The 13,548-nt window shown below is 33.4% G+C and overlaps 1 protein-coding gene across 1 annotated transcript in view; it reads left to right on the top strand.

Annotated features, from left to right (window-relative positions):
- Positions 1–324: 324 nt before the first annotated feature.
- LOC115414891 (uncharacterized) overlaps positions 325–13,548 on the top strand; it is a 185,128-nt gene continuing 171,904 nt past the window's right edge. The window contains exons 1-7 of the mRNA XM_030128252.1: positions 325–574; positions 1,967–2,045; positions 2,156–2,209; positions 5,882–5,927; positions 7,731–7,855; positions 9,851–9,965; positions 13,154–13,276. Coding sequence (XP_029984112.1) covers positions 469–574; positions 1,967–2,045; positions 2,156–2,209; positions 5,882–5,927; positions 7,731–7,855; positions 9,851–9,965; positions 13,154–13,276 — 648 coding nt within the window. The 5' untranslated portion in view covers positions 325–468. The remainder of the gene's footprint in view (positions 575–1,966; positions 2,046–2,155; positions 2,210–5,881; positions 5,928–7,730; positions 7,856–9,850; positions 9,966–13,153; positions 13,277–13,548) is intronic.

The following is a 13,548-nucleotide window of genomic DNA, read 5'->3' as shown; positions in this document are numbered from 1 at the left end:
TAAGGTTCTCATAATTCATTCATGAAAGGGTTAAAGTAAACAAGAAAAAAACAAATTTCAGCAATCTTAAAATATTTTAGGCGTACTGAAGCACCCCCGAAATGGGCTAAAAACGCCCACGCTTTAAACCTACTGAAACTGTTTTATTAACTTTATTTACTTCTTTTAGTCCTTTCCTTTATCTTTTCATCTCATTTATTATATTTTCTTTCTTTCATTCATTCTTATGTACTTTCTTCTATTAAACCCTTTCATTTCCTCTGTATTCTCTCCTTTTTACTTTTTGTTGTTGTTGCAGTCTTCTTTCCCTCCACCAGGGGTCGCCTGGGGGGCCTAACCCTCCCCCTCAGCTCCACCTGACTGCAGTCACATGACCACAGAGGGTTTTTATCCCACATGGCTGCTGGTGCTCAGTCATTCTGAGGGTTCTGGTCTGGTGTGGTCTGACGTGGATCTGCGGGGTGGACCATGGCCCAGGTCCAGGATGAGCCGGATCAGACCCTGGTCAGTGGTCTGGGTCAGCTGGTCAGTTTGGGAAACGTCCTTCTGGAAAAAGCCAAACAGGAGGCAGAGGGTAAGAAGAAAAGAAAATGAAACCAAACTTCCACGGACACATGAATGAAAGGTGGAGAGTAAAAAGAAAGAAAGAACCTGAGGCGGAGTATTTAGAACGAATGTGTGTGAAATAAAAGTACATTTAATTTAACAGTTTGAATGTTTCATACATAAACCTGAGAATTTGTACAGAAACTTTTATAGGAATTATCTCAGCAAGTTTATGAGATGTTTTTGATGAAAACTAATACTCCAGTAACAAATAATATTTTACATGCCATTAAAACATCTTGTTTTATTCATTTGTTTAGTTTGTTGAGTATTTTTTCATTTACACTAGTTTTAGTCGTTTTTTTAATTCATTTTGTTCATTATTTAGTCCCATTTTGTTCACACCTTTCATTTTATTCAATATTTAGTTAATTTCTGTTCATTTATTTTAATTATTTAATTGTTTTGTCCATTTTTTTAGGCCTATTTTGTTAATTTACTTTAATTTTGTTCATTATTTTGTTCTTTTTTCTTCATTTTTGTTCATTAATTAGCTCTACTTTGTTAATTTATGTTCATTTTTTTCATTATTTTGCTCTTTTTTTGTGCATTTATGTTCATTATTTAGCTCTACTTTGTTCATTTTGTTTATTATTTTGCTCTTTTTTTCTTCATTCATGTTCATTATTTAGCTCTACGTTGTTCATTTATGCTCATTTTGTTCATTATTTTGTTCTTTTTTTCTTCATTTATGTTCATTATTTAGCTCTGCTTCCTTCATTTATGTTCATTTTTGTCATTATTTCGTTCGGTTTTGTTCATTTTCATGGTTATTTTGCTCAATTTTGGGATATTTTTGCTCATTTTATGTCTATTGTTGGAACTTGGCGTTTGTCTATTTAGTTACATTTTTTTTTCTTCACTGTAGAAATCGACCTTTTTATAACATGTGAATCATAATGTTTTGCTCAGAGTAAAACAAAGCTGTAGGAAATCAGATTAACTGTGACCCTGCTTAGTTTATACAAATACAAGTTTTTATGATCTTTTATTATTTATCTCAAACATTCAACATCCATATCAAAATCCAGACCATGTTGATGGAGTCTGGGGTTAAAAATTCACTCCTAGAGTTAAAACTTAGCAGCATTTGTTGCTAATTTATCCTTTATTTCATGTTTTTTTAATGTTCAGCTGAACTGTGTTTGTTCCAGTTACACTTAATTCATCGTGTCTTCGTCTAATTTTGACTTTATCCTAAAAAACTCGACTCCTGCGCAGAGTTAAAGCAGATCAGTTCAGTCGAGTCAGTGGATTAAACACTTCCTGGCATGAGGATGGTGTAACATAATCCCGGTCACACTTATTTCCAAATACAATGACACTGCACAAATAACAGAGCTTCTTTGTTCTCTGTCAGAGTCTCTGGAGAGTTTCGTTCCAAATAAGATCACCACCCTGTTCGGCCTGATCACAGCCGGAGCAACTTTGTACAAAAGGTCGGCCGAGATCTTCAACATCCTCACAAAATCACATTAATGACACACAAACAAACCACCTGAAATCTAATAAATCTGTACTATGATGTGTTTATGCAACTGTTTTTTAGCCTCGGAGTGACGAAAAAGACCGAAGCAGAGGCCATTTGGCAGAAGTCGTACCAGTAAGTATGAAAACAGGAAGAAAATAAGAACCTTTTTCATGCTGTATCATCGATTTTTATGGTCATCTCAACATGTGACCATTAAACAAATAAGATTTTTTAAAAAGTACTTAATTAAAGATTCAAAGTGTAAAATTTAGCGACATATTGCAGTCAAATCGCAGCTTTCAGCCATGTAAACACTTCTGCTACCATCCAAACATGCCACCAATATAGGCAGTTTACTGATATATAACTGTTATATAAATGTCAGAATTATAGAGGTGAAGCCGCAGAAGAATGAGTACTAAAACCAGAATTTACTGAAAACTGCCGCCCACACCCAGAACAATGTCATAATAAAGCCCTTCAGGTCATTTCAGATCATTAGTTATTGTATTACACATACAGTCGTGTTGATAAAAGTAGAAATGTACAAACCACTAATAATAACTACCTGAGCTAATTAGCATGCTAGCTGACAGACCATAGAATTCAATAATATTTATGCTAACATCAGCTAATGCAGCTAATAGGGATGTAACCATATGAAAGTTTCATATCACGGTTATTGTGACCAAAATTATCACAGTATTGTTGAAATTGTGCTCAAAATGTTCAAAAAGTACTAATACACACACTGAAATAATTTAACCAAGTTGTATTTAGAAAAAAATAAAATAATAATATAACAAAATAACTGGCACAATGTCCCTTCTGTTGCAGAAACCTTCAAATAGTTAGTGGTCTGAGCCTATTTTGTCCGTTTTTCAGTCCTTTTGATTTGCCTTTATATACTACACTGGGTTACAAAAAAATGTTTTTTTTCTGAATTCGGACCATTCTGCACCGCTAAATCCAAAAATGACACCTGTTTTTCTCAGTCAGGTCAGGTTTTTTTGCTAATTTGATTTTGAAAAATTTGATCTTCTCACAAAATTGATTACACTTTTGTGACTTTATCAGTTGATTTTTCAATAGAGTTGTCACCCAAAATAGGTTTTAAGAGAAAAAAAATCATTTTCTAACAGGATATAGGGTGGGGAAGCAAAATGTACAATATTTTGAGGCAGGGATTGAAAGACAGTGTATGACCAATTAGTTTACTGAAAGTCATGAGAATTTATTTGCCACAAGAAAATGTCCATAATAGAAAATGTTTTTATTCTGTGTCCTCCTTCTTTCTCAATAACTGCCTTCACACGCTTCCTGAAACTTGCCAAGTGTTCCTCAAATATTGGGGTGACAACTTCTCCCATTCTTCTTTAATAGTATCTTCCAGACTTTCTGGTAATAGTTTTGCTCATAGTCATTCTCTTCTTTCCATTAAAACAGTCTTTATGGACACTCCAACTATTTTTGAAATCTCCTTTGGTGTGACGAGTGCATTCAGCAAATCACACACTCTTTGACGTTTGCTTTCCTGATTACTCATATGGGCAAAAGTTTGTGAAAAGGTATGGATAATAGTGTTAGGTATGATTATGACATCAGTATCTGTTTTGGGTTCAAACAATTGACGTAGTGCCTGCTGAGAAAAAAACAACTAAATGTTCATTGTACATTTTGCTTCCCCACCCTGTATATTTTTAAGTGTTACAAACTGTAGCAGAATACGTCGGGCTTTTTTTTGCAAGATCTTCTAGTCGAAGCCATTTCATTCACCTGTAATATTAAAAAAACCATTAATCATAAATTGGGAAAAGTAAAATCTTCAGAACTCGTTTATTGCAAGAAATATGAAAGATTTTGTATCATATGATGTGAAAATGCCCATAAATGTAAGCAAAAATGTTCAAAAGCCAATATGTAGCATAGTTCAGAAAGTTGACCTGATTGAGCAAAATTAATGTGATTTTTGGATTCAGCACACCAAATTATCCTAAATCAGCTCAAAAACTGAAACAAATTTGTTGTTGACCAGTGCTATATAAACAAATGTTTCCTATACCCATGTTTGGGATCTGTTTTTTCAGCACAACTTCATCTTATACCATCTGTTTATTATTTTTCCACTTTAACCTACAATAAAAACATAAAAGGACCAAAAAACACAAAAATATATAAAATCCGATTTGAAAATGTATATAATTTATTGCATAAATAACACAGATGCTTAACAAACCTTTTCAAAGACTTTAAAAGTGAATATTTGTTCCAAATATTAGGGATAGAAAATCAAAATGGTAATAAATTAAAACTATACTCAAATATTTGACATAAAAGCAGATCTTTACATAGGGTTTTTTTCCCCCTAAAAGTGTTGTAATCAAACATGGTTATCATGATAATTAGAATTTAAACGGTAATACTAACCGTTGGCAATTTTACCGCGGTTTCGTTATACCGGTAATCGTTACATCCCTAGCAGCTAATTACTGTTGTTATTATAATGAATCTCCTTTAAACTTCACACCAGAATCCTCTGATGGTCTTGTTAGTGGAACTTCTTAAACTAGAGCAGAGTCTGTCCAGGAGAAAAATAAGTTAATAATTAATTAGTTTATAAATATTCTGTACAATATTCTGTACAGTAACATCTAAGTAAGAAAATAATAAATTACTGTATCTTCACTGTTTTTAATTGTACAGCTGTTTTATGTCTTTAATCTATTCTTGTATTTTATTCTTTTATTTTGGTTTTTCTCCTGTAAGTCGCTTTGGAAAAAACACGTCTGCCAAATGCATAAATGCAAATGCAAATAACAAGTATTATATTAGGGACTGGATCCAACCTGAAATATGAAAATAAAGTATTATATGTACAGAAAGTCTTAACCCTTTCATGCACAAATTATGAGAACCTTAATCAAAATTTTTTCCTGAATGTTTTTATTCCTCTTTAGGCATGAAAAAAAAACAATGTGATAGAAAATTTTCTTCTGATAAATAAATAAAAAAAAATAAATAAATAAATAAATTAAAATAAATAAAAAAATACATTAAAAAGTAATAATGACAAAAAATTTTATGAACCTATTTTTCATGAAGTTGCAAAAATATCCACTCAGCTGGACATCACATGTTTAATTTTTGACGCACAGAAACATGTATTTACTTATAAATTTTGTGAAAACTGTGGGGAGGGCTGGTGATTCTGGGGGTTTATGCTCAGGAGAGATCTACATAATGTCACCAATTCATGTCAGAAAAGATATGTAGTGTCTTAAAACTTTAATAAAGATATGTGTAAAAAACAAAAACAAAAAACAATGAAAAGAACAACAAAACCCATGAATGTACAAGAGAACAGCTGTAGAATAACTGTCCACTGTAGTGACCAGTGTGCATGAAAGTATTAAATATGAAGTATAATGTTTTAATATACACAGTAGACACTGACAGAGTAATGGAAAGAGTGAAACTCTGTGGTTGTATGAATAATGTGAACAGAAAATGTACATGTAGTTATGAATGCAGAGTCTAATACCATGTACAGTTGACTTTAAGTTCAGTAGTATCAGGTGAAATGTGGACGTTTGTGTCAAATATAAGTATTAGAGTAACTGGAGGCCCATCACTGTGTAATCTAGTAAGTGTAACATGTGTTTTCTACATGAAAGAGCAGAAACAGCTCTGGTATCGGAGTGAGTAATGTGATCTGGTACTAGCGTTTGTCACTGTCTGATTTTTATTTATTAATGGAAATAAAATCTGTCCGTTCACACTTGGACGTGTCTTCTGTTTTTCCAGTCATGCAGCGGTGAAGGAGCAGGTGGACGAGCTTCTGCAGCTGGAGGTCTGGAAAAGGCGTTTTCTGCATCGCAATTCACAAAATCCACAGTGAAAATGTCTCTTCAAGGACTTTTAGTGCAAATTAAGGTCATATGTATTTGTTAGTCTATAGCAGCGCTGTCAAACTTCTTTTGGTTCAGTTCCATATTTAGCCCAATTTGATCTCAAGCGGGTCAGAGCAGTAAAATAATGACTGAATAACCTATAAATTGACAAATCCAAGTTTTTCTTTTTGTTTTAGTACAAAAAACCCCAATTAAATTATGAAAATATTTACATTTTACAAAAAAGATGTGAAAAACCTGAAAACAGAAATTTCATTTGAAAAATTAGTGCAACTTTAACAATATTATGCCTCGACTTATTATTTATACATTTACATTAAACACAGTGTTCCATAAACATTCGGTAACAGGCAGAATATTGTGAAAATTTTGGAGTTTGGAACTAAAATTTGAACAATTTCTGCAATATTCCATCTCTTATTATTAACCTAACTCCAGATCACAGTGGATCCATAAATGTACAAAACATTTAGGACAGGCAGAATATTGTTAAAAATGCACATTTAATAACCTATAAATAATGACAAATCCAAGTTTTTCATGTTGTTTTAGGACAAAAAAACCCCAGTTAAATTATGAAAATATTTACATTTTACAAAAAGATGTGAATAACCTGAAAAAAACAGAAATTTCCTTTGAAAAATTATTGCAATTTTAACAATATTATGCCTCAACTTATTATTTATACATTTACATTAAACACAGTGTTACATAAATATTTGGGAACAGGCAGAATATTGTGAAAATTTTGGAGTTTGGAACTAAAATTTGAACAATTACTCCAATATTCCATCTGGTATTATGAACCCAACCCCAGATCACAGTGGATCCATAAATGTACAAAACATTCAGTATCAGGCAGAATATTGTTAAAATGCACATTTAATAACCTATAAATAATGACAAATCCAAGTTTTTCATGTTGTTTTAGGACAAAAAAACTCCAATTAAATCATGAAAATTTATATTTTACAAAAAAGATGTGAATAATCTGAAAAAAACTGAAATTTCCTTTGAAAAATTAGTGCAATTTTAACAATATTATGCCTCGACTTATTATTTATACATTTACATTAAACACAGTGTTCCATAAACATTTGGTAACAGGCAGAATATTGTGAAAATTTTGGAGTTTGGAGCTAAAATTTGAACAATTTCTACAATATTCCATCTGTTATTATTATTAACGCAAACACCAGATCCCAGTGGATCCATAAATGCAGCAAACATTTAGTAACAGGCAGAATATTGTTCAAATTACACATTTCAGGTTGTTCATCTTTGTTTTTATTTATGTATTTATTTGCATTTTATTGTGAAAGAGTAGTTTTGTAAATAAATATTTTCACAGTGTAATGTTATTTTTTCCACATAATTTTTCACAAAGAAAATTAGTCATTGTCATTATTTATGGTTATTGTTGTTATTTTTACTGTAGATCTCATTGGTCTGTATGTGGAACCTGAACCAAAAGGATCTGGACAACCTGGACTGTTCAGGTTCATTTTTGCACTTTCATCCTGCGGGCCAGAATGGAACCTTTGGGGGGTCAGATTTGGTCCCCGGGCCGCATGTTTGACACCTGTGGTCTATAGGAACAAGGCCTGCAGCAGAAAAATGACATAGAGCACCAGATCTGATCCAGACTTTTTGGCGCTCGATGGTTCTTGTGTACCTGGGTTTATCTCGGTTGGAGGTTTTCATCAGCTGTTTGTGGATGTTTGTGTGTTTTTTGTGCGCAGACCAACTGGGACTCGTTCCTGGACGGTGTGGATGCAGGTCTGCGGACCGTCGATGGGCAACCTGCAGGAAAAACCACTGACCGCCTGAGCCCCGACAACACATTTACTGACGCACGCAGCGGAAAGTGGGTCCACAGACTAGTTGAACTTGTGTCCATAGTTTTGTGCTTTACGGTTATGTGATTAAACAGTTGGTCAGTTATAAAATGTACAATGGAAGATTAAATCAGCTGACATGAACATTAACCCTTTCATGCATACTGTTCACTACAGTGGACAGCCGTTCTACAGCTGTTCTCTTGTATATTCATGGATTTTGTTGTTCTTTTCGTTTTTTTTGTTTTTTTTTAAACACATATCTTTATTAAAGTTTTAAGACACTACTATCTTTTCTGACATGAATTGGTAACATTATGTAGATCTCTCCTGAGCATAAACCCCCAGAATCACCAGCCCTCCCCACAGTTTTCACACAATTTATCAGTAAATACATGTTTCTGTGCGTCAAAAATTAAACATGTGGTGTCCAGCTGAGTGGACATTTTTGCAACTTCATGAAAAATAGGTTCATAAGAATTTTTTTTTTTTCCATTAATATTTTTTAATGTATTTTTTTTTTTTTTTTTAATTTTAAATTATTTTTATTTTTTAATTTATTCCTCAGAAGAAAATTTTCAATCACATTGTTTTTTTCATGCCTAAAGAGGAATAAAAACAGGAAAAAAATTTGATTAAGGTTCTCATAATTTGTGCATGAAAGGGTTAAAAATCAAAGGTTTATAAGTAATGCATCCAATGATACACCTGTCATATTGACCAAATCATGATTACTGATGATATACACTACAAACAAAAAGTTAAGGATATTTCATTTGTTTTTTATCTTTTTTTTTTGTGTCATTTTTGCCATTTTTATATAAAACTATGTCTGGTCATTAAACCAATGTGTTTTCATTCACACACAAAAAGCAAAAAGTGCTGAGCAAGAATCTCAACTGAAAAAAAAAAGCCCAAAAATTAAAAAACATCCCTAACTTTTTGTTTGTACTGTATTTATATTATTTTTCAATGTATTTGTTAATAAGTCAAACAGAAATCCAACATTTTTTCCAAACAGAGACAAATCCCAGGTAATATTTATGCCCTGCAGAATATGAAGTTTTAATCAACAGTACAACTTCATTTTTAGGCGTTAGTTTTTAGAGTTATTTGCAACTAATTTGCTGCTGGAAATGAGTTTAAGATGAAAATTAGCATTGTGCTTTATCTAAGAGCTTGCTAGTTAATGCTATTAGCCAGGCTAACAACACAAAGTTCCTCAAGTTAAAGACATTTTAATCCAATTTTAAGTTCGTTTATGGCAATTATTTTTTTTTTGGAAACATTCCACAATAACCAATGAGTTTGAGACTTAATTCATGTTCAGCTAATAATAAGTATCTTTGCTATTAGCTACTCTGAGCTTCAACTTCTGTCAGTTAGCTAGCGTTAGCATGCTAACACTCTAAGGTAAACACATCTATTATAATTTTTTTTTTTTACTGTATCTGCATTTGGACATGGGATATTTCTTGATGTATTTATTCATTTATATGTGTGTGAATGTAATGATCTGTTTCCCTTCTGTTTTTTTGTGCAGGTGTTATTTTTTTTATACTAAGTGTCAAATGAGAATAAAAGTAAACCTGGATTAGCATTAGCTTTTCACACACGGGCGCTAATAGAGATGCTAGCATTGCTGTATGTTTTCATTTTGAATATATCTGTCAAATTACTCTGTTTTCACACAAAATTTTAAGGAGGTTTGTATTCCAACAGTGTCTGGGTTATACTGTAGTAATATAATATCAAGTACAAGAAACTAAGACGGGTAAAATATTTCTACAGTTATGTTTATTCTCATTAGCATTAAGTTAGCATTGTAATTAGCTTAATTAGAAGTAACTGGAGGAACTGGATGAATGTGTTAATAACAAATAACCAATGTTATGTTCCGGCCTAGGTGTGTTTCCAGGGTCATAACAAAACCATAACACCAGTAGGACAATTGGCTTTAATTATTTAACTGAAATGGCCGTGTGTGACTGTAGAGTCTGTTGTTTTGTGTGTTTTTCTGTCAGGTCTGTGACTCTGGGTCAGTTCTTGGACCAGGGTCAGAAGCTGCTGCTGGTTCTCATCAGACATTTTGGATGACTACCGTGACGGGACCACGTGGCCGAGCTGGAGGCCAGTGAGGTCAGTAGAACATCAGTCACATTCTTACTATTATTGGATTAGTTTTTGTCCTGGTCTGCTCTTGTGTTGATTAACAAATGGCACTTGAGCTCCAAAGTTTGATATAAAAGTCCTAATTTGTTGGACCTGCTTGTAACTGATGCACGTCACCACTGCAGTATTTTCCTGCAAAACGTTCATTACAATGTGGACAATACGACTGTTTATGGAGATTTTAGTTTTTGGGGTCAGCAGAGTTGGAGATCCACATAACAGTATGGTATCGAGTGTGTAAATTCAACTATAATGGAGCAAATTCTGCAAAATCTGTCATTAACTGAACATAAAACAAGCCTCTCCATCCACCGTCATTTGTCAAACTCCATGGCTTTTACTGATGAATCCATGTTGTAGTGAGTAATAATAAGATAACCTAGTATATATACACATAAAAACACCTATGATGGAGAGTCTAACATGTTTTTGTTCGCACTTTCCACACTTTAACAACTGTGACTCTCTACATTTACCCTTTCCTGAATGATTTATAACATTGTCCTCAGCATTTTGCATTTTTTAGTGAAATCAGGTATTTTTCTGTATTTCATTCACTGAACATACGTGTTCAAAAGTCAGTTCGAAGGTTTTATATCAGAAACAGAGAAAACTGAAGAAAAGTGACTTTTTCAGTCAAATCTATCATTAACTGAACATAAAACAAGCATCTCCGTCCACTGTCATTTGTCACACTCCATGGCTTTTACTCATGAATCCATGTTGTAGTGGGTAATAATGAGATAATTTAGTATATACACATAAAACACCTATGATGGGGAATCTAACATGTTTTTGTTTGCACTTTCCACACTTTTACAACTGTAGCTCTCTACATTTACCCTTTCCTGAATGATTTATTACCTCCACCAGGAGGTATTGTGATCACTTTGCTTTGTGTGTTTGTTTGTTTGTTTGTAACTTTAGGGGAAAACTATTCCAAACATCTTTACCAAATCTTCCCCACAGGTAGGCCTAGGCCCTGGGACCAACCCATTACATTTTGGGCCAAGTAGTTCAGGGTCACAGCAAGGTCACAACATCCACAATTTTCTTATCTGTCATCATTGAGCAATTTTTGAAAATTAAAAAAAAATTCAAACTACTACTCCGATTAGCCTCCAATTTGATCCACCCATAGATATCTTGTATCTGACACAAAATTGTCCACATCCACTGTGGAATGTGGACTCTGTGGACATTTACATTTAACATTGAAAATCCCATTTACCACACATTTAAAATTAGAACTCAACAAATATTGATGTGAATTGAATATAATTTGACATACACATGACTGGTACCAAGCTTCAACTTTTTCTGCTGAATGGAACAACCTTGAGACTGAAAATCATGTATTTTTCTGTATTTCATTCACTGATCATACATGTGTTCAAAAGTCAATTCAAAGATTATTATATCAAAATGGAAAATACTGAAAAAAAGTGACTTTTTCCGTCAAATCTATTATTAACTGAACATAAAACAAGCCTCTCCATCCACTGTCATTTGTCAAACTCCATGGCTTTTACTCATGAATCCATGTTGTAGTGGGTAATAATAATAATTAAGTATATACACATAAAACACATATGATGGAGAATTCTGGAATTCTCTACCCATTCACATCCGGAACTCCGAAACACTCACCTCATTCAAAAGCCAACTCAAATCCCACCACTTCAGATCATCATTCGAAAACTGACTGCCCGTTCAACCTCCTCCACTCTCACCTACCTTCTTTTGTGTGTTTTTCTTTTGTCAGTATTTGTCTCTGTATTTGTTCTTTGATTACCGTTTAGTATTAACTTCATATCTGTTTACCCGTTGGATGTATGTTTGTCCCTTGGTTGTTTATTGTAAAGTGTCTTTGAGTACTTACAAAAGCGCTATATAAACTGATGTAGTATTATTATTATTATTATTATTATTATTATTATTGCAGTCCAAAGTTTCCAAAAGTATTGCAGTCATATACAAGGCAAAACAACTGATAACACTGGGTTACAAAAAATGTTTTTTGCAAGTTGTCTAGGTTTTTTCAACTGAATTAGGACCATTCTGCACCGCTAAATCCAAAAATGACATCTGTTTTTCTCAATCAGTCAGGTTTTTTTGCTAATTTGATTTTGAAACATTTGATCTTCTCACAAAATTGATTACATTTTTGTGACTTTATCAGTTGATTTTTTATGTAGTTCTCACCCAAAATAGGTTTTAAGAGAAAAAAAAATCATTTGATCACTTGATTCCTGTTAGGTACAATGGTGTATTCACCGCAGATGTAGCAGAATACGTCAGGCTTATTTTTGCAAGATCTTCTAGTCAAAGCCATTTCATTCACCTGTAATATTAAAAAAAATTCATCATAAATTGGCAAAAGTAAAATCTTCAGAACTCATTTATTGCAAGAAATATGAAAGAATTTTGTATCATATGATGTGAAAATGCCCATAAATGTAAGCAAAATGTTAGAAAGCCAATATGTAGCATAGTTCAGAAAGTTGACCTGATTGAGCAAAATGAATGTGATTTTTGGATTCAGCACCAAATGATCCTAAATCAGCTCAAAAACTTCAACAATAAATTTGTTATTGACCATGTAATTGATAATAATCAAATGACTCCCTCTTTTTTCTGTTTTGTGTGTATTATTATTTTTATGCTCCCTTGAATTTTCATTTCTATATTATGTTGTGCAAAGAAGTCAATTTGTAGCAATCAGGAAACTTGTACCATTTCCATATTTGAAATAAATTAATAAAATAAATAAATAAAAAAATAAATGAACACATTTTGGGCCAAATTGTGATATCTGCGTAAAATGACTCCGCAGTGTTAGGAGAGTAAAGTTATGCCGATATTCCAATTTGACCAAAATATGACTTGAGGCTAACGATGCGTCATATATTTAATAAGGAACGATTATCCCAAACACAGTCATAACTATGCAGACTATGAGATTTTTTTTTCTCCACTTTGGCTCCGAAAGATTCCAACATATTTCACAGACGTGTCCTCACTCGGCTGCGTCCCATTTTCTCAAAGAATGACGTTAATGGAAGCTGAAAATGTGGAAACGGTCTCAGGAGAAGCAGAGGAGAAGTCTTGGTCAGTGGTCAAACTGATTTTTTTTTTTTTTTTTTTTCCTACAGGCGCTCTTCAAGGCTCGGTCGGTGCAGGTCTTGATCGTTTCTTTCGGCGGTGTGGAAGGAGCCCAGCTGTGGTTGGAGCAGACGGGATGCAGCTTCCAAATGCTACTGGATCCACAGAGGAAGGTGGGGATGAACAAATGTGACCTCAGTGATGAATGAAGGCTTAAGGATGTGTGTTCACTCAGATGTTCAGTCAACTCAGCGGTCAAAGCGATGAAGAAAGTGGCATCCGATTAAATTTCTATATTTTATCAAACCTCAAATGGCGGTGACTCAACAGGAAAACGGAGCCGGAGATTTAACAGCTGCTGATTGGTCATTAAAAGCTGAACCAAAACCGATGTGAGCACTGACATGGAAAAATCTGCCAAATGTGAGACGATGAAGTTCCACAA

Source organism: Sphaeramia orbicularis, chromosome 24 (assembly GCF_902148855.1).
Source record: "Sphaeramia orbicularis chromosome 24, fSphaOr1.1, whole genome shotgun sequence".
In the NCBI taxonomy this organism is placed as follows: Eukaryota; Metazoa; Chordata; class Actinopteri; order Kurtiformes; family Apogonidae; genus Sphaeramia; species Sphaeramia orbicularis.
The sequence above is the reverse complement of the archived record's forward strand: the minus strand, read 5'-3'. Positions and strand labels throughout refer to the sequence as shown.